Raw genomic sequence first — 21,690 nt, 5'->3', positions numbered from 1 at the left:
GACTGCCTGGCCTTCACCACCGCGTTTTTAGGGACCATCTCCAGAAGGGAGCGACTGCCTGGCCTTCACCACCGCGTTTTTAGGGACCTTTTCCAGAAGGGAGTGACTGCCTGGCCTTCACCACCACTTTTTTAGGGACCTTTTCCAGAAGGGACCGAGTGCCTGGGCTTCACCACGTTTTTAGGGACCTTCTCCAGAAGGGACTGAGTGCCTGGCCTTCACCACTGTGTTTTTAGAGACCTTCTCCAGAAGGGACCGACTGCCCCGACTTCTCCACCACGTTTTTAGGTGTGGTGAGAAGAAGGGAGCGTCCTACGCGGTCAGTACTGGGGGCGGGGAGGAGCCGCCTGGTTAGGAGGCGCCTCTCGTGTCGCGGCTGTGCGTGGGCAGAGGCGGGAGGGCGGGAGCCGCCTCGAGCAGGACAGCAGCGCGGCAGGGCCACCCCCGCCCCGCCTGAGGCGGCCGCAACCGCCGCCCCTCCACTCCGCCCCGCCCCGCCCCGCGCGCGGCGGCGGCCCCGCCCCCCGCGCGCCACCGCCGCCCCGCCCCGCCCCCCCGGCGGGAGAGGGGGAGGGCCGTCGGGGCCGCGCACGGGGACGGCCCGGGCGCCATGTTGGAGGGTTGCTGAGCCCCGCGTCTGTCTGTCTGTCTGTGTGTGTGTCTGTGTGTGCGCGGCGGCCGGAGCCCGTGTGCTGCGCGGGCTGGGGAGGGGGGGGGCGCGGGGGGACGCCCGGGCGGATCATGGACGTCGAGCGGCTGCAGGAGGCTCTGAAAGGTGGCGCCGGGCGGGGGAAAGCGGCGGTGGCGGGGGGGGGGGGGGAGCTGTGTCCCCTCACGCTGAGGCGGGCGCGGGGGGGGGTCTCTGTGGGGGCGGTGGGGGAGGGGGAAGCCGAGGCCTGGCCCCAGCGCCCCGACAGCCACCGGGGGGGTTGGGGGGGGGTGGCGGCCGCCGGTCCCTCCGCTCCGGCCCCGGGCCGTCCTCGCCGCTGCCCCCGGGCCGGGGCCGGGGTCGGGGCCGGCCTGCGCTGCCGCTTCCCTCGGCCAGGCGCACGGACTCCCCCCCCGGCCCGGTCCTGTGGCAGCTCGTCTGGCTGGACGCAGCCTGAGGAAATCGGCCTCTCTCGCTCTCTCTTTCTCTCTCTCTCCACCCTCCCCCCCCCCGGTAGCTGCTCAAAAGAAGTTACAAATCAACTTTTTGCCCCTGGGATGTGTGTAGTTTTCTTCACACGAGAAGTATCAAGTGTTTTGCAGGGTTGGAGGGCTGGGGGAGCTCTTGGGAACAAACTGAGGAAGTGTGGAAATGTCTTTTTTTGGGGGGGTGGGGGGAAGGGGGGAGCTGTGCGGATAGTTGAAGCAAATCGATGCCTAATTGTTACGAATTTTTGTCCTGTCCTCTCTTCTTTTCCTATTGCTTTCGTGTTCTTCCTCGTACCAACAGATTTTGAGAAGAGAGGAAAGAAGGAAGTGTGTCCAATACTGGATCAGTTTCTTTGTCATGTTGCTAAGACCGGAGAGACCATGTAAGTGTGTGACTTCTTGGTTGATCTTCAGTTGTAGCTTATAAAGTTTCCCACGTTTTAAGTGAATGAGATGATACCTTTTTTTTTTTTTTTTTTTTGGATCTGTAGAATGATTCCATGAGCTAAATAAGCTTGCTGTAGTTCTCAGTGTAACTTTGAATGATTAGTTTCATTTGAGGATAGAATTAGTTTTTTTCTAACAGAGAGCACAGATAGCTTTTTTTTTTTGTATAGACTTTGCTCAGGCTTATCTCTCAGGTTTTATTGATGCTGCTCCATACAGTAAACCTGTTGCTTTTTCTGCGTTTTACGTGACATTCAGGTTTTTTAAACTGAAAGTTTAGCGCGTTGTTGCAATGTCCGTTGTACGCAGTAGTATTGTTTACACAGGGATACGAATGGTTCAGATCAAATTTTCCAGGCTTTGTGTAACTTGCTGTGCGATGATTGCGTCTAGATGCTTTCCAGGAGGAGGGGAGAACCACCCAGGAGCTCTCTGCAGAGAGGCGCAGGGGCAAACTTGTTACCCTGCCTTTCAGTGGTCTCTCGTGTTTTTTCAGCTGGCCCCAAAGTGCTTCTGTTTCACTTTTCCTGGGCTTCCTTTTGTGGAGGGCCAGTGGGATTTGGGCCCGCGGGCGCTGTGGGGAGCGGGGTTACCGCGCTCCTTGTCAAGGATGAGGCCGGTGCTGCTGGGGGTGACTTCCTGCTTGAGCACTATTTGGCAGGAAGGGGAAAGGCTTCCATGGGTGCCATGCTGCAGGTGGCTCACTTTCTGGCACTCAGGCTGTCTCCTTGTTTTTGAGGCCTAGCGCCAGACTACACAGGCTTTAGCGATACATGCTTTTACCGGTGCTTTATTAGCAACTAGTGATTTGCAGGGGCTTTGTTCTGATTTCTAGAATCCCTCTCACTCGTAAGAGGTGTCTTTACCTTTTTCTTTTTTTTTTTTAATAGCTTGCTAGTACTATTTAAATTAATAGTTTTGAAAGAAAAACAAGTTCTGAAATGTACTTTGCCCTTTGAATGGAAGGCTTTGGCTCAGCAGAAAAATATACAGCTGTAATGCTTAATATTCTAGAATAACACTCATTTTAGTATGGGCCTAAGGTAGTGGTTTTGTTTGTGTAGTGTGTTTAAAATATTCTTCCTGTTCTGAAATGTTTCTTAAGGCTTTTTTTTCTTGTTTATGCCACTGTTACATATATTCCAAAGCAATTTTTAAAAGCAATTGTATAGGGGTGATTTCTTAAGAAAATTCTTCCTGAGGTAAAACTTGAGAGTATAGTTATTATATGTTCTGAATTTAAAAAAAAAAAAATCTAGATTTTCCAAATGTAAACAAGAACAAGAGTTTATTTGATTATTGCAAACTATTGCTTAATCCGGAACTCAAATCTATCATCTGGAACTTCATGCAGGCCCTGGCCTTGTATGTATTCAGGGTTTTTTTTTTTTTTTTTTAAAGCTCTATAGCTTTTTTCAACATTCTTGGACCTTGCAGTTGCACTAAATTGTTTTTTTAAAAGTGTCAGACACACTTCAGACATCCGAAGTATCCAATATCATCTGGAGACAGACATGGAAATACTGCTCAGTACCACTTTATTTGCTTCCCGTTATCCATCAGAGTCTATATTTCTTCATCTGATATAGTGATATTTTCATTAATATGTTATATATAAAAATATCAGGAGGAAATTGATAGCAAAATGTCCTGGTGGGCATTCATAACAGGGAATATGTATTTATAAGAATTTAATGTATGTTTTTAGAATACAGGCTAGACTACTGTAACACTGATATTTTAAAAGTGTACCTGAGTACACAAACTTGTCAGATGCGTGTTGATTCACACTGAGCTAAACGTTCTTTATTTCCTTTCATGTAAAAAAACCTTTTACTTAAAAGAAATCCAGAACAGTAAGACATAGATTTCATCCTCTAGTTCCAAGACAATCCAAAATAATAGTTTGCAGTGACATTTATTAGTATTTTTATGAATTTCAGGTTTCAGTTTGAAAAACTGGATGGTTAAGTCAGGAGTAATTACACAAATGGTTTGCAGACTTATTTATTGAAGAACAATGGACCTTAATCAGTCACAGCCTGTTCCTAAAGTAACAAACAAAAAGTACCCATGTAAGTGAGGAGCAAGCAACTAAGGACAAGTGAAACATGAAGCATTTTTACTGTGAGTTATTGTTTCAAGTGGAGTTATGTAGTGTTCGTGAGGATTCTGTGTGTTTTTTAACCTCTTAAAATAAAATACTGAGTTTAGATTATATTCTGTAGTCTATGTTCTGGATTAAAATTTAGAGTGTTCTCCCCCTTATCCCTCTTTAGGACATAGTTGCAGCAGAGTTCATAAACGCTTACAAAACTTAGTTTGAAAATGTGCTAAAGAAGTCAACTGAAATGATTTTTACGGTTCTCACAGAAACAGGAGCAGGGCATACATAGCTTGCTTAATTAATTGAAAGCATGATCTCATGTAAGGCCAGCGTGTACCTCCCTGTCTGCATTTGTTTCAGTGTGCTTATTCATCTGAATAAGTTATGTACAGGTACATGCAGGTTTAGGTTAGGCTGTAACTTCACTAGTATATATTTCTCTTGGCAGCAGTCTAAACTAACACAGTCCTTGTCTCCCTATTTCACTTGTGCTTGTTCAACTGTTTATGTAGCTGCTTGGTAACCTAGAGCAGGAAACTGCTCAGGGTTGTGAGTAGCCTTTGGGATCAGTACCTTGATCTAGTTTCCTCTGTCCATGTTAACTTGCGTGTTAAACCAGTACAATTGAAGAGGTGGTGTACGGGAGGAACAAAGGGTGAGAGTTGTATAAGCCGACACTGCAACCGTAATAGTGCTTTCCAGAGTGTATCTTTCGTAATTAAATATCCCTTTCATTTACCCTGAAGATTTGGAATAAATATGTTGCTAAATTTGGTTATGTTATCAGTGTAAACTTAGTTGTGTTATCAGTACCTTGCAGTAAAAGCCTGATCATGCAACCACGTGTGTTAATTTGATCCATTTGAAGTTTAAGACTACCTTCTTGTATAAAGTTAACCACTTGTTTGCAAGATTGTGGCCTACATTTGCAAAAGCTAATCTAAACTTCCTTTATTATATGTGAACAGAAGTTTAATTACTTGACTACTTTGAAATAGTTTTGATTCCTAACAGTTGCTATGGTAAGGCTTAGCTGTAGGTGAAATTTAAAGTTTATGGTTCAATCCTTTTTAATCTTGTGTTGATTCTTAGGAGCTTGTTTTTTGAAGGACTGGTGTACTCCATAATTGACTTGACTTTACTAAGATTTTAACATAGAATTTCCATGATGAAACCCAGCATAGTAAGAGAAAGTCATTACAGCCCATTTTTCTCTAAATTCTAAAAAAAAGTCAGCATGACTTGCAAAGCTGAGTAAAGTGAACAAATATGAAATTTCTCTGTCTTAATACTTTATCTAAAAGACTTCTTCAGAAACAGGATATGTTTTTAAGCTTGATTTTTTGCAGAAAAATTCACATATCTATTTTTTTCTAAAGCAGAAGCAGTTTTAAGAGACAATACAAACAAGTCAAAGCACTGCAATACTAGAAGTGAAATACAAAAGTGTTTTTTTTTCCCCCTCAAAAATTATTAAAGAATGGATGTGAAGTCTATCATTCTCACATATTTAAAATGTTTTCTCTCACTTTTTAGGAAATTGTCTTGAATTTAAAGTCACTCTGCTCCTTCAGTCACTCTGCTTCAGTAGCAAAAATTTTTCTAATCCATTTATTTGAGTACTTCACCATGAAAATCCAATTTATTTTTTACTACATTTTTCCTTTAGTTCCGAAGTTGAAAATAAAAATTAGGAAATAAGTGCCACTAAAACACTGTTGGTCCATTCTCTCTGCATTTCCCCTGCTCCTGCCCCAGGGCAGGTAACCTATAAAATACAGTCTTAATGTCTTATTATAATGGAAGCTATAATACAGGTGCTTACTAGCAATGAAGGAGTCCAGAAATAAGTAGTAAGAATCTTACCCAAAATATAGAGAATCTGGTGTACAGGCAGAAGGGATTAACTGTAAAATAGTTCTAGGCTCAAGAGGAGAACACTGGCCAGGACATAATGTAGTTATGCCAGTTCTTGTCCTAAATGTAATAAAAAGATCCATTAAAATATATTCTGTTTTATTTCTTTGTGTAGTCAAATTCTTTCCTCAGAGTTTCCTTAGAAGAGCTGAGGTATAACTTGTACCTCTTCTAAGCCTGAAGATCTAAGTGGTATCTATTAGTTTCCTTGAGGATCAACATAAATAATGCTTTGCAGAGTGTCTTGAAATGACTTAATACACGTGACTACAGAGGAAATATGAGCATTTATAGAAACATCATAAAATAATAAAGGTTAGAAGGCATTCCTGGTGGTCATCTTCTCTAACCCACCGCTCAAGTGGAGCTAACTCCAAGGTTAGATCAGGTTGCTCAGGCTTTGTACAGCTATTTTGAAAATCTCCGTAGCCTCTCTTGGCTCCCTCTTTCTCTGTTTACCCGTGCACACTGAGCAAAATGTTTTTGTTATATTCAGCTGCAATTTCCCCTGCAGCAACTTGGGACCACTGCTTTTTACCCCTCATCTGTGCACCTTTGAAGGGAGTCTCGATCTATCACCTCTATACCCTGTTACCTCTTCCATGGTGAAAAACAGCAATTAGATTCCTCCACCTTAGCCTTTTGTTTTCCAAAAAGTCCTGTATCCTTAGACTATTTTGTATGTTTTGTGCACCAGCTCTGTAACTTTCTTAGTGGCCTTCTGCTGGTCTCACTTCTGCTCTCTCTTGTATTGTGTGGCCCAAAACTGGACACTATTACAGTTATGGACTCTTAAGCACCAAGTACAGAGGGGTAATCGCTTTCCTTGACCTTGTTGATGCAGCCCAACATGCAGTTAGTCTTTGTCATTGCAAGGGCATGCTGTTGACTGTTCAGCTTGTTACTTACCAGTGCCCCAGATCCTTTTCACCAGAGCTGCTACCTTGCCAGTCCCTAGTCCCTGTGCTGTTGCATGGGTTTATTCTGATCTAGATGCAGGACTTTGCATTTATTTTTGATGAACTTTGTGAAGTCCATTACTTTGGCTAATTGAGGTCCATCTGAATGGCTGTGCTGCCTTCCTCCGGGTCAGCTGCTCCCACCAGTTTAGTGTCACCGATGAACTTGCTGAGAGTACGTTCTGTCGTTATCAGGCTGATGAGGGCGTTAAATAGTATTCGTCCTGCTATCGATTCTGAGCAACACTCTTTGTAACCATTGCAGTTAGACTTTGAACCATTGACTGCTACCATGTAAGCCTGGTGCTCCAGCTTTTTAGTCCTTTTTTTGAGTCCATAGCTATCCAGCTTAGCTACAAAGATGCTATGGGAAGTAGTGCTGTATGCTTTGTTAAAGTCCAGATAAGCAGCATTTGCTGATATTCCCTCATCCACAGAGCCAGTAATTTCATCACAGAAGTCAGTCAGGTTGATCAGGCATGATTTGCTGTTGGTAAATTATATAACTGTAAATAGAAGTTATGTAACCATAGTGTTTTTTTCAAACAACAGAAAACTATTTTAAGCACTTCAATACTGTTTTATGTGCTGTATGTTAGAAGTGAATGTTTTTTCTTACTTTTTTTTTCTTTAGCACAGTTCTTGAACTTTGATCTGTTCAGCCTTTAATTTTGTTACAGAAGGGAAGTAGTTGTAGAAAAGGTTTGACTAAAGATTGCAGCAACATATGTATATACAAGTTTCTGTTCTACGCATTAGGATTTTAGGAATGTATTCTGACCTTCTTCATAGTAAATTCTTTTCTTATGTTACAGTATATGTAATCTTTTGTGGCCATATATCCTTTAACATAGTTCCCTTGCTTAAATTTAAATCATATTTTTAATGAATAATGTTTTGGGGTTTTATTTGACGTACAAGTCTTGCTGCTTGATGTGTGTACACTAGCATTTTTTTGGATCGAGTGTTTGAAATTCATGTTTTCAGAACCAATTCTGAGTTGAAGGCAAGTCGTTATCCAGAAATGCTTATTTTTTTTAGGGGAATGTAATTTCATACGATTTTTAAAAAATGAACTAAATTCTCAAATTACTGCCATAGTACACAGGATGGTATTTTCTGAAGAAGTCTATGTGCCTTTGTTAGTGTAGGCCTCTCTTATTTCCATTTCTGAAGCAAGAGAGACGTGAGTAAACTTCTTTGCATTGTTTCCTACTGTCTCCCATTTCCCCCCAATCTACAAATGAGGAATTTTCTGATCTAGTTTTCTGTCTCAGAATCCACTGATGCTCCCAAAGGACAAGAAATGCAATTGGAAAGCTTGACCATTTGTCTTTGAAAAGATGATTTAGTTCCCTGGCTCTTGTACCTATATAATAAAGATTCTACACGTGTTAAATTCACAGTTCCGGTACTTCAGAGGAATCGTTGCGATGTAGGTGAAATCTCTTGTTTCTTTAGGAAATGCACATTACTGTACTGTTTTGTGTTAAATGCTACTACTTCATATCTGTGGGGAGTGGGTTTTATAGTATAAAGGTCAGACTTCAGCTACCATTACAAAATTTGCATAATGAACTGGTCCTAACAAACTGTAGAATTCAAATGCAAGGAAAGACCAAAGGCAAGTTCCTTGTAGCAATGCTAACTTCTCACCATAATCAGACTGTTTGAGCTATGAATGTAACTAGCTGTATGTGCCTGCAGATTTTCATTTAGAAATACGTCTTTCTTCCCTGGTGTTGTATACAGTCCTAGCATTTATATTTGTTTTCTCATAAGCACGCTGCCTGCCATGCTAGTCGTCTTACAGGCAGTTCATCTCTACTTTGCACAGAAAACCCCCCACTATTCATTTATTCTGTACCAGTTAATACAGTTGCATGTGCTTTCACTGATCCCCTTTATTTTCTTCTGTTGTCATCCTTCTCTTTGTTAGCCTCACTTATTCTGCATTCCTTAATTGGATTTCTCCTCATCCTCAATGTCTTTATCAGTTCTTATCTTTGCCTCTTAATAGTGTTTCTTCACAGCTGTAGCTGCTGCCTCAGTATTATTTCTGTCTTCTCTAGTGGGCCTCAAGTCGCTTGTTCCGGTAGTGGCCTTGCTCTTTACTCTTTAATTTGAGGTATGTTCCCACACCTTTGACTGGGTGCTGTTTCACCCTGTATTGCACTTTCCAGTAGCAAGGACGTGGGTTTCTATTTTGGCCCTGAAATGAAGAGAATTTGTGAGCCTTGCTCTCTCTTCCTCTCTGCAGACTTTGGGAAGGTGTGTGCCTGATAGCACATGTTGAGGAAGGGAGCAAGGTAATGGAGCCTGAAGAAGGGAGGTGCAAATTAGCGTGACCCAGTCAACTCTCAGTCATCCTGGGGTATGTGGAGGAGGATTACCAGGTTTGTGGATAAAGCAGGCTGATGCCTGAGCAGCTTTTCCACAAAGCTGGTGTGTATCTGGCAGGCCTCATTGGTTCAGAAATAATAATACTTGAAGACAGTTTTATGATTTCAGAAGCAGCTGAGGTCCAGCAGCAATAGGTTAATGCTTTGGTGAGAAGGCCACGACTGAGCAGATTGTGTTCTCAGAAGTGGTAGGGAGTGTGAAGATGCTGATACACCTAATGCCTGTGTATCAGTTTCGCAGTGAGGTTAGGTACACCTTGTTAGCCCAGGATCTGCTTGTGTGAACTGAACTGGGTGGCTTTTGTTTGTTGTTTTGGAAGGAGTCAGTGACAAAAGTGCTCTTCACCTGATAGTGGTTGTACTGCTTACTGACTCGAGTGAAGTCTGTGTTTTTGTGGGGCTGTGTATGAACGGAGGAGCATAGCAGCACAGCGCAGAGTAAATTCAGATCTGAAAGTTGTTGCTCGGGGTGCCTTTTACTTTATCTGGTTGCCCAGCTTTATTGCTCAATTTGATAAAGATCTGGCAGTATTATCTCAGTGTGGTCTACTGCTCTTCTGAGGTAACTTCCGAGACTCTGCAAGATTGGTCATTTAACAGTGGTAGCTACACTTACCAGATGAGTTGCAGCATTTTTTTGTTTATTTATTAGCTTATTCTATGTGGACTAGTAGAGCAGCTTCAGTGCCCTGTATTATTCTGTACAGACTGATGATACTGAAACAACTTCAGCACCCTGTATTAGAACATAAGTGGAATTTAGTTTTTATGTGGAAGAGGTGATATATTTCTATATGCGATGATCAAAGCATAATTTTGTGTTACTCGGAATGATTTTATTAGGAGGCAGCTCCTAAAGAGGTAGTCATTTTAACTTATGTGGTCACATTTCTGCAAATGCAAATTAAGACTTTTAAATATGCATTATTTATGGCATAATACTTTGCTTAAATTTTGACTCCTGGACTGCTGTTATACAAGTTTATTAACAAAGCTCCATCTGTTTAATGTTTTTGCGTTCTCCCTGCACTATCTCCAGAATATTATAAAATTATGTTGTATCTTTGCCTAGGGGATTGTTTTCCTGTGCAATATCTATGCTATAGGATGCAGCCTGAATTGTACTATGGAATTCCTGCAGAATTGTACAGTGCATAGCAGTAGTCTTGAAACATGTCTTAGTGAATGCTAATCTGTGAAATTTTATTTGAAATGGAAATAAATAAAAGCTAAGAATAGTTCACAGAATTGTTAGTTGAAATAAATATGGTTGTCAAAATTTCAACAAAATGTCTGATCACGTTAAAGGCAGATCTGGAATACTGTATAAGTGGTTCTTGGGAGGTATTTTGACACACATGGTTATCTACTGTTGATCTGTTTGGCTAGTACTATTCAAATGCAGCTACAGTTATCTGTGGAAAAGCAGTTGAATGTAAATGTTCTTGGGGCTTGTTTGATTGTAACTTGGGAGAGTCAGATTACCCTCTCCCCTGCCCCCAGCTTTTTGTGCTAGTGGCTGAAGTCATATTGTTTATAATTATAAGGTTGATGTGAAAGTCCTTTTAATTGAAGTTTAAAGATTTTTTTTAAAAAACCCAACAACTTAAATTGAAAAATATGATCACTGGAATCGTGCCTCTCTTTGAAAAAAGTATTCCTAGCTTGTTGCAAAAATAACTGGATCCAAATGTTGTTGTATGAAGTGCTGTAAAAATGTATAATAATCTGGTCCCTATCTTGAAATGAGACAGACGTGACCTGAGAAAACAGTTCTTGTACCCAGTGATTACCAAGAGTTGATAAACAATTGTGTTTTATAGTTAAGCTATACAGCAAATATTATTAAATAAGATTGACAATCAAATTGTTTTAAAATCAGTTGACTTTTGTGTATTTTTTTAATCTAGCACAAACAGTGCTAACTAACTTTTTACAAAGATAAATGTTAATTACAAAGAATATTGGTAAAAGTTATCCAGAACTAGAAACATAAAATCTATTGGTGAGTAGTATTGTATAAGATACAGGATAGCAGGAAGTAATTAAGTCTGCGCTTATTGTGTGATAAGTTTAATGTAATTCCCTGAATTACATTAATTATGTAACTAAATTGTAAGTTAAGGGTAATTATAGTTGATATTACTCAGATGGAGGGATTTATCCGGTGTTCGATGCTTATCAAAAAGTCTGTTTAGAAGACTTGCAACGCTTCGTAGTTGGTATGCACTGTAGGAAAGTTAGTATCTGGGATAATCATTCTGTTTGTAACAAAACTTGAAATTTATAAGAAATGTTATTATAAACATGTGCATCACAGAAATTACGTGAAGGATAAGAAATGACTATAAGGTAAGAATCTATACATTGTTATTTAATGCAGAAGCACAATAAGCAGAACACTTCAGTAAGTATTCCAGATTATTCTTAGTCAAAGAAAACTTCAAGTAAATTTTCATGTGAAAGAGGGAAGTGTAATGCAAGTACCATCTGCTTTTGCTCTTATAGATAAGCCATGCCTCTGGCTTGTGGAAATTCTGAAGGCTTTCAGTTATATTGTGCATATTGTTTTCAACTACGGCATAAGGAATTGAATCACTGAATCGAGAATCTATTGAAATTCTGTCCTCTTTCATTCTGTGGTCTACCTTTGCTTTTAAAACAGGGGAAAATGAAAGGTGGTCGAGTTCATTTGTCTTTAGATAACTATATTAAGAAATACACTTTCTTAAAAAATTCAGAGTCCCAGTTCAGGTTTTCTTCTGTTCTGTGGAACAGCTGTACTGTGATAGAGTCCGTCAAATATTTATCAGGAGAGATCAGAATTAGTCCCTTGATGATTGCAGACACTACTTTAATGCCTTCATCGGCTCTCTGTTTTCTTAACTAAGTCTTAGTCTTTGTTGTTTCTGGCAGTAGCAGTGGTAATTTGCAAGTACTAGAGAGATGAACACTCATCCTATTAAAGTTGATAAAGCCCTAACGTATTCCAGTTTCCGTGATTCTGAGGTGAGCTTCGTTTATGCTGACAGAAAGCAGTCTGCATAAACGCAGACTTCGTTTATGCTGACAATAATCAGCAAGTGAAAATGGAAAAATACCTTCTGAGCGCGTGAGAAATACCAGTTTTTCCTCCTTTGAGCTAGCTCTTCACTAGGCTTTTAATTAAAGTGAAAGGTAACATGAGGTCAAATCCTGCTCAAGATAACATGAGAGCATTTGAATTTTACATGAGTTAGCAGGTGAAGGTGAACAAGACACTCCCCCAGGAAGTCTGTTTGCCAGTATGTTTTCCTGAGGAGAGTATACCACTTACAACAAAGCTCAGTGTTTCAGGAGATTCACAGTGCTGCATCACCTACAGTTTAAAATTCAGTGCTCATTCAGAACACTGATAAGGAATCTAGCACTTGCTCATGGTTTAATTTTATTGTTAGGCTGAAGGGTTTGTCTGCATGCCAGCAGCATTTAAGAATCTAATCTTCATTGATGCACAGGGGATTTTAGTGTGTAAGTCCATTATTATTATTTGGAATTTCCCATGTTAATCTGCATGGCATTGATAGTAAAAATAGCAACAACGTGCAAAACAGCGACACTAAAATTTGTTGCCTCAAAATAGTATTAAAGTGAAACATGGGAAGTACATTAACTAGAAAAATAGTTTAATGACTATTTGAAGCAGGAGTAGTAGTAATAAGGTACTTTCTCTTCTTAACTCTTACATAAGAGCGGCTGCTAGAAGGAAGGGCTCTGCTCTCCAGCAGAGAGAGATTCACACCACACTTCTTCCTTGTCTGCAGCATTCATTTTTTGGTTAGATGAGTGATCTGCTTCACATCCTTGTGTGTAGGGTCACAGGAATGCATGGAAGCAGTGGAGCAGGCTTACCATTTCTGGTGCAGACCACGTATCAGGTTAAGCATATGGCAGGACAGAGCTGTGAAACACAATGGCTAATCTCTCAGTTAATGGGAGTTCAGTGTTGCCAGCTTCCTATAAGAATTTTTTTGGAGGCATTTTTGTGAAGGAATTGTACGTAATTTCTCTAACACCAAACACTTCTGGTTAAGGAATAATCTTTCGTATTCGTGTAATAAATAGTGAAATAGTAATTCCTGTACAAAGACTAAAATGTCAAATGGCAGCAGGGTGGGGGTTTTTTGTTTTGTTTTTTTTGTTTTGTCAGAAAAGGTTGGGCATAGTGTTTTACAGGCAGTTGTTATCAAGATTTTTAGCTTGTGCACCCCTTTTCTGTAACTGTATATTTCCTGCTACCCTGGTTTATGCCTGATAAATAGATCTGAGGTGGGCTAAGGAAGATAGAGATTAAAAAAACAAAACAAAACCAAGAATAGAGGGAGTGGGCTCTGTCTACTCCTTTTCCATCCCAAAGAACAAAAATAACCAAGGAAGGGGATGAGTGAGAGAAAGAGAAGGGTCTCAGCCCCCCCCTTATGAAAGAGGATTGCAATCCATAAATTCCTCTGCATAGCTTTAGCTACCGCCTGCCGGAGAGGGCCCATTTGATACCTGCTCTGGTTACTAACTTGGCTGCTGCCTGAGAGCGACGTGCACAGTCCTGGGTGCCGCGTTACTGACTCCCAAGTGCTGCTCTTCCTGCACTGCAGGGGTGTGAATGGTCCCGGGGTGAGTTTTGTGCTCTGTGGTGGCAGAGAGATACTTTTGATTTGAGAAGTGATACGTTCCTTCTCATCTACAGTATTTCTCTTTGGATGTACCTTGCCTCTGGGCTATGGAAGAAGACATTGGAAAGTTTGCCCCCGTAAGCTGGGGTTTGAATTGGAATTGCTGGATGCACTTGGTTTTCTGTGTCTTTCTAACTTTGCAAATAGTTCTGGTGGTCATGTTGATAGACCAGAATAGAAAAGGAATTAACCCTTCTTGGATGAAACTTTAATTTTGCTTCCGAGAGAACCTGTGAGAAGTACTGTGGGCTAGTGTGTATCTTCATCTTTTATGAGGTCTGGAGCAAGGCATAGAAGACAAGAAACAGTTGCTAAGCTGGCAAGTTAAAAACAACTGTTTCCTAGCAAGTCTTCAGTGGGAGTGTAATCTAAGTCAACAATAATCTGGGGGAAGGTAATATAAGAGAGACTTCTTCCATCTCTTGTTATGTACTAAATTAAGCTTTCTGGAGTTGTCCCCTGATTCTTCCTTTTTATTTGGGGGATTTTGTCTTAAAATCAATTTAGCTGAATGTAAAGTGTTTGAGTGTATCCTAAATAAACTGTTTTGTCCAGTCATGATTCCTTTTAGTTCTACTTGTCACAGAGCTAATGAAAAAAGGGAGGAGAGGGAAGTGCTCCTTTCTTCTACCTAATACAGTGTTCTCATGTTTCTTTCATGGTCTGCTCAATAACAGAATCAATAGTAGATCTACTTTGTTCTTTTCATTTTGTGTTCTTTGTGGTGTATAGCATCTCTCCAAAACAGATGGCATCCTCTTAAACCAAGTAACTTTGTAATGAACTTCTTAAATGCTGTGAGATCTGAAGAGACGTCGCATGAGGACTCCTGGGACTCCTAATGTTTTAAGTACATAGCTAAGTCTCTAGAAGCTCAACATCTCTCCAGTATAATGTTATTTTTAATTACACCTGTAATCTGTGAAGCAATTCCATGAAGATTCAAGGGGTAATTGCAGTACCTTGATTTCAGATTACGCAGTCTGAATTCTTCTTCCTGTTCTTCAGTTAATTTTAGGTATCATCCTGGCTTACCTTCTACAGGTCTTACGGAAGTCTGCACCGTAAAATCTTGTAGAGTCTCTCTAAACTGTGTAAGGCCCACTTACTAACCTGTAGTGCTAAATCTGATGTTTTAATTGAAGTGTTGAAAAGGAAGAGCTGTACCTTACTATAGTTCTGTTCTGCACTTCTGTACAATCTAGTGGTAAACTTGTAGTCCAAGCTACACTTAATATACAAGTTACATAGTAACGTGTGGGATTGCTGTGTTGTAACAAAGCCTTCCAGTGTAGTGCTAAGAGAGAAAGAACTGCAGCATAGACTTGCAGCAAGAAAAAAATAGATATTTTTTTCTTAAAAACAATAGGGAAGGCATTTCATTTTTATGAAGAAAGCATGGCTATTGCAGTTGCAGCTTTGTGTCCTTTCCTTATGCTAGTTCTCTGAAATTTAGTGTGCTTTTCTGTGATGCTTCATATTGTAAGACTTTTGTTTCCATTTCAGGTCCTCAAATAACCTTTCAGAATTACTTCAGTTATGTGCTTTCTGACATTTGTCAAATCTTCCCTGAACAACTTTTTAAAACACTTCTGATTTTCTGCTCTTTCTGTTGAAATTTTAAGTCTCCTGAAGTGAATATACCAAAGGGCAGCAGAATCGATTATAGAAATTTGCTCCGTAGTTTGAAGAAAGCATCAGTTAATTCTGACATACAAAAAACATGTTGACAGTGCAAACTATTGAAAGAGGGTTCTCATGTCTCTCAATAATCAGTGCAGTAAGGGAGAAAGCTGCCTTCTGAGCGTCATCAGTACAAGCTCTTCAAGTAAGCAGGTGATAAGGGAATTGGGTGAAGTCTTCTGCATTTCAGCTGCTTTCCTTTCCTCCTTTCTAGAGATGTGGGAATGATGAATGGATTATTTCCGTGAAAAATGCAGTTTTGTTTTTGCCATGCATGTTTGGAAAGATGACTTCTATGCAAATCATGTGTTAGTAGAGAAGCAAGCTTATTTGCAAAGAATTTTGTGCTAGGAATTCTTGTTTTAAATCAAAGCATAAGATCATATAACTTGGTGAACTGCTTTCTGTCTGAGGTCACTTCAGTCCCTTGTTGAAGAGTGCTATTCATCAAATAAAATTGTTTAATTTCTAAACTTGGCTTGGCTAACTTATGTCAATCTACAGTAATGGATTATTTTCAGCTGATAATCATGTAGTTTTAGTACAGGTATGAAATTGTTTGCTTTTATTAGAAAACAAACTTATTTCAGATTGTATTCTTCCGCATTTCAGCTCTGGTATTGCTAGGTTGTGTCCATTGTCTAAATTCATATTCACTTTTTTTTTTTTTTTTTGGATATATTCCCACTCCATGGAACAGAGATCTTCCTGTCACCTCATCAACTTTGAGTAAATAAAGCACATTGCTGTAGTACTGTTTTGACTGTAGAGTCTTTCTGCTCTTTGTAGTTCTGCTCATTAAATTTCTTATCTTCACTTCATAATTCTGCTCCCTTTCTTGGGTTTGTGGTGGATTTTTTTCCTGTTTTTTTTTTTTCTTTTGTTTTGCTTTTTGTAGCCCCCTTGGTTATTTTTTTTTTTTGCCTTGCCTGTCGTTTTTTCATCTCTGCTTGTTCATTTCATGTCTTCTGTGTTTGGTCTCTTTTCCCCCCCTACCCTTTCTTACTCCCTTTTTCTGCACTTAACATGTCGCTCCTCTTTCACATGTAAATGTTCTTCTCAAATCTTGCTCTATTTTTCTTGTTATTGGTGGTTGGGTCAGGTGCTGTCTGCTTTCCTGCCTAATTTCTGTAAAACACAACTGAGTATCTTCAGACACTAATGTCTTTCCGTGTTTTCCAATATGTTTCTCTGTTATCTTCCTCATTTTGTTTGGCTTAAATTGCAAGGGCAGGGACTGCATTCCGGTACGGTATTATGGTGTTACACTTTTTTAATACCTCATCTATATAGCGTAGTTATTAGCATGCGTTAAACCTAAACCATAGTATAACGTATTTAAATAACGTAATGTAGTGCTGGGTCTTCCTATAAAAAGACAAACTAAACTGTTGCAGCGTGTGTTAGTTTCCACGCTTTTATCTGTCACTGGACTGTTAAACTTTTTTCTTGAATTTTGAATCGTTTAAAGTGTCAGCATTCAGATCACTCCTGGAAGAGTTTGAGATGTGTGATTCTGCTATGTATGATAAATGTATATCTATATAAGGTACAGTTCTGGAAGCATGCCAAGGATATCACTGTTGCTTGTTTTCAACCATTCATTCCTGCCTCTAGTGACTTCTTTGCTGGGTGCTTTTCATCTGATTAGTTTCCCTTTTCCCCCTAGTTTTTTGTATGTCAGCACAAAACATTTAGGTTGACATAAGGGAAGGGTGGTGTGGGAGCTGGTGGGAGGGAAGCGAGAGGACTCATTCTTGTACAGGTATAATTACACAGAATGACCCAGATATTGTAGTGAAAGATGCTTCAGATGCGCATAAAATGTATATAATTTCAAAGCTGTTCATTCTCTAAAATGAGAACACACTGAACCAAAGCATGTTAAGATCAGCTAATTCTTTCAAGTATCGCTTCTGAAAGTATTTCTACAAATCATGCAGTGTCCACAGAATGTTTTTATTTGTGAGCTGCTATAAAGAGCTTTCACTAAGTTGCTGGTATATATTCGGGAAAAGCATGGTTTAGAAACCATTTTAATGTGCAGTTAGGCTGATTCTGTACAATATTGAGTGGCAAGAGTGAGTTTTTGTGAACAAGTCTGCTCAGAAGAATATATTGGTAGTATTTTCTCCATGAAATTTCTTAAATTTGGTTTCTTCTCAGAGCTTAAAGTATTTGTCAGTTATTTTCCAGTGTATAAAACTTAATAATGTAGTATATAAAACTGCATGGAAGAGTTCTCTTTCATTTCTGTTTGGCTATTGAATTAACGGCAAAAAGTATTGACCAAACTTTGCTCGGTTTCAGTGTCTCCCATTCCATAACAAAGCAGCTGTATCGGAGATCTTGCACCCTAATGCTAGGGGTATTTTCAGGGAGCTTGTGATAACAGCAAGGGGAAAAGGGACCCCTGCTTGCTGGGTTCATGTGGAAGCAAAGGTGGGAAGGAGATAACTGAAGGATGGTGTGCAGAAGGTGGAGATCTATGTCCTGGATAATGACAGAAAAATGGAGTCTGAAACAAGTAAGTGACCTGCCTTGTAGCTTCCAGAAGCCTTCCTGTTTACTTCCAGGAATCCGCTGGGTTGCTAGTGCAGGACTGAATTTTGCCTACCTGGTTGAAGAGTCTGGAGCTGACTCTGCTTTTTGTGATGCTAACTACTTGAGTGGCTGGAGTTCCCATGTAATTTACTATTACAGGGATAAAACTGTTAATCAGAATCCAGTTATATAGATTGGAAGTGCTTCAAGGCCGTCATCTAAATGGGGACAGGCTTTAATATGTAAATTACAGCAGTGAGGTCAGGAAATCTCTGCTCTGGCTGTATCAGTGACCTATGTAACTTTGGAGCGGTTGTTTATGGTCCGTTCATATTTTAATCACTGATGTAACTGCAGTTTGTACTGCGTGCTTTTAACCCGTTAGCTTTCATGCTGCTAGTGTTGTAGCCACTGCAGCAGGAAATCCGGCAATGCTGAAAAAACCTACTTGAGAAGCTGAGCGTAAATGCCTAGACGGCAAGCCTGTCCTGAGCTCCCTGCCACTGTGGTTTCACTGCTTCTAGCAACAGCTTGTTTTGTTGACTTTAAAGCTAGTGTGGCTGTATCTGGGTTAGCTGTAGTTGTGCTTGTGACTGCAGGGTAAGCTTATCCTTAAACTGTGCTGCTTCTGTTTGTAAGCTGGAACATGTCATCTAGTAGGCAGTTGTTTATCAAGTGTTTTGAAATACAGGATGAAAGATCCTTTTTATGTCAGTATTGCAGCCTTAAGTAGCGCAGGTTCTTAGCCTTTTTACATTAATGAAAAATAAATAAATGGATTTGGGTCAAATGACAGATTTTTTTTCCAACATTTTGTAAAGAGGCAAAATGTTACATTCTTTGTTTTCATACAGCTTCAGCATTGTAAAGAGGAGCTAGTGGATACTGCTTTGAGGCAGTAGGTTTCCATTTCAAACCTTTATACTTCTTGATTTATTTCAGCAGCAAGTCCCTGGTTTGTTGGTAGTATATAAAAAGATAATTGATATTATTTAGCAAGAAACAAATAATAAGGAACAACTCAAGCTGGAAGTGTGAAAACAAGTCTAAATGAGCTTGTAAAAAAGTATTTAGAAGAATAGTGGAATTCTCTTTTGTTGGGCAGCTAAAGCTCTTGGGATGCTCTATGGGGAGTAATCCTACTCTGGCATGGGGGTTATTTACTAGGTCTTGCCTATCCGTGTTTTGTGATGTGCTTGTGTATTAAATCTGTGATTTGTTATGAAAGACTTTGCTCTCATGGTTACAGAACTATGGAATTGGATAGCTTTTTAATTTAACCTTTGTAGTAGTAATGCCTAATAGTGTACATTGGAAATATTATGGTATTCTGCTTTGGCAGTATAATGCTAATTGGAGCAGTGATCCATTGAGACTTAATTATTCTATTTAATCTATCTATGCTATTTGCTTTTGGGACTTTGTTTCTTTCCTTTTGTTTTTCTTTGTTTGTACTGTTGTTCCCCTCTGTAGCGATGTGGTTAGTGATTTCTTAGGAGAAGGGAGGTTTGCTTCCCTCTTTGAATTCCCTTGCCTAGTTCTTGCGAATTTATTGCTCCTTTTTGATTGTGAAACTGACACTTGTTGTATCTTCATTTTTGCCTTTAAAAAGACCAAGGCTTCATGTTTAAAACTCTTCAGAAAAATTTGAGCTAAATTTTCTCATTTTCATCTCATAATTGCTCCTTTGAGATGGAGGAGAAAATTAAGGCAAAGATAACATGGCACTATTTTTCTCGTGAAGGTAGGTGGGATGACTTCATTGGTCTGTGGTTTCATGTTTGGTAACAGTGACGCTTGAGAACAGCGTGCAGGACACAAACTTCTTCATTTTGGTGTGGGGAGTCCCCGCATGTAGTTCGCTGCACAAACAATTGTGTCAGCCCAGCAGAAGGTCAGGTGTTCTGTGGGGCTAAAGAAAGTTGAGGCTGTGTATGCTAGCACAACTACCAAAGAAAAGCCTGTAGGAACATAGCCTTTGGCTAAATGGTATTGCTTTCAGCGGGAGTTAAAGGGATATCCAGGGATCCAGATTTGCTTGTGTGATTTGAGTCCACTCATTCCAGATAATACATGTTGCTGATAACCACCAAAGATAGTTTTCTCTCTTTCTCTATTATTGGTTTGTTGTTCTCACTGGGTCTCTTTAGTTTCTTTTCTAGCATCTTCATCCTCCAGCTGTGAAAGCTTCTGCCTCAGCATGGTTAGAGTAAAATTGATAGTGACTGAACTAAATCAGTTACTTTCAGATTTTTCTCTGTGCTGCTGAAGAAGGGCACCAGCCAGAGGAGGCCCAGAATTGCTTCTGTGAATGTTCTGTGGGATGATTGGTGTAGAAAGGCTTTCACAGCAGTTTCCGGGCTTGTGTATTGTATGCAGTTTAGGAGACCTGTTTTCTTGAAAGCTTCAATATATAGAAATTCTATTTAGGATAAAACTTTAAGTTGTAAGGCAAAAGATAATTTAGAAAGATTTTCATAGGTTACTTGCGGTTTGGGGAATGCTTTTCAGAAGTCAAAAATGCTTTGCTCAGATACTCATTAGCAAGTGCTAACTGTGGTACAAAGTATATCTGCCTGTCTGAGATAGTCTCTTACAAGTGAATAGACAAGGATGTATGCTTTGGTACTTCTAAGGTTCATGGATACTGGCTGAGCAGTTGATTACACAAGGCCTTTTCAGTAATGTTTCCTAACACATAACATAGTGCTGTATGATTTCCAGACCACAACTCAGTTTCGGTAAGCTTGAAGTACCCTCTGAGAGCTTGAGGCTGTGTATAGGCTCACATGTAAATTGTGTAGACTATGTGCATGTTTCACACTTATGGTTGAATTTTGACCGGATATTGGTTCCTTAAGGAAGTGGCTTACCCAGTAGCTAATGACAATTTACTTGTTTTAATACTGCTTTACAATAATTACTTAAATAGCTAACATGCATTAAATTCAGGAAAAAAAAAAGTGCTGCATTGCTTGCCTTGTTTGTCTTAGAAATGGCACATCAGCATGAATGTTGTTCTACAAACCATAATGTTATGCTGTTTTCCTGTGGTTTTAGGGCTGGCTTGCATCTGCTTGAATTCTTTGTGTTTTACGCAGGGTGCAGTGGTCTCAGTTTAAAGGCTATTTTATTTTCAAACTGGAGAAAGTAATGGATGACTTCAGAACCTCAGCTCCTGAGCCAAGAGGGCCCCCTAATCCAAATGTGGAATATATTCCCTTTGAAGAAATGAAAGAGAGAATTCTGAAAATTGTCACTGGATTTAATGGGTATGTAACATTTTAAATCAAATCTCATTTGTTGCCTAAAATCAGGATTACAAAAATATTTTCTCTTTTTTTAACCATACTGTTGTGCTCTATCTCAGCATTTTCATTCAACTTCCTTAAATAGATGAAGTAAATTTATACCTTGAAAATACATAACTGTGGTTTCAGAACTTTTGCTTTTTTCTTTAAATTAAAATGTTGACATCTTGTGACATGTTAGTTATTTCAGTTTTTGAAATATGTACCTAGTTTTTCATTAATACCCATTAACGAAACAAAGCATGTGTGCACATAACAGGTAAAATAGATATTAGTCAGATTTGTTTCAACATGTTTTGAGATACCTAATTGAAAGACCTCTTTAGATGTTTAGTTCTTAATTTTTGTGACATTTCAGTAGCTTTTGAAGAACTGATTCTGTGATAAACATGGTGCAGCAAGGCGGCAAGATATAACCGTTTTTGAGTTGTTAAATTTTGCCAGATTCAAATTTATAGATCAAATGATGCTTAC

At 39.7% G+C, this 21,690-nt stretch overlaps 1 protein-coding gene across 2 annotated transcripts in view; it reads left to right on the top strand.

Annotated features, from left to right (window-relative positions):
* The first annotated feature begins 568 nt into the window (after window positions 1-568).
* The window catches only part of PPP4R2 (protein phosphatase 4 regulatory subunit 2), a 33,856-nt gene continuing 12,734 nt past the window's right edge, over window positions 569-21,690 (top strand). Inside the window, exons 1-3 of one of the 2 annotated variants that reach the window (XM_068906823.1) lie at window positions 569-775; window positions 1,439-1,520; window positions 21,007-21,177. In XM_068906823.1, the coding sequence (XP_068762924.1) occupies window positions 742-775; window positions 1,439-1,520; window positions 21,007-21,177 (287 nt within the window). In that variant the 5' untranslated portion in view covers window positions 569-741. The remainder of the gene's footprint in view (window positions 776-1,438; window positions 1,521-21,006; window positions 21,178-21,690) is intronic. The other variant, XM_068906822.1, reaches the window with a different exon arrangement.

This window comes from Struthio camelus, chromosome 14 (genome assembly GCF_040807025.1).
Source record: "Struthio camelus isolate bStrCam1 chromosome 14, bStrCam1.hap1, whole genome shotgun sequence".
Taxonomy (NCBI): Eukaryota; Metazoa; Chordata; class Aves; order Struthioniformes; family Struthionidae; genus Struthio; species Struthio camelus.
Note: the sequence above shows the minus strand (reverse complement) of the source record. Positions and strands in the feature narration are given on the sequence as shown.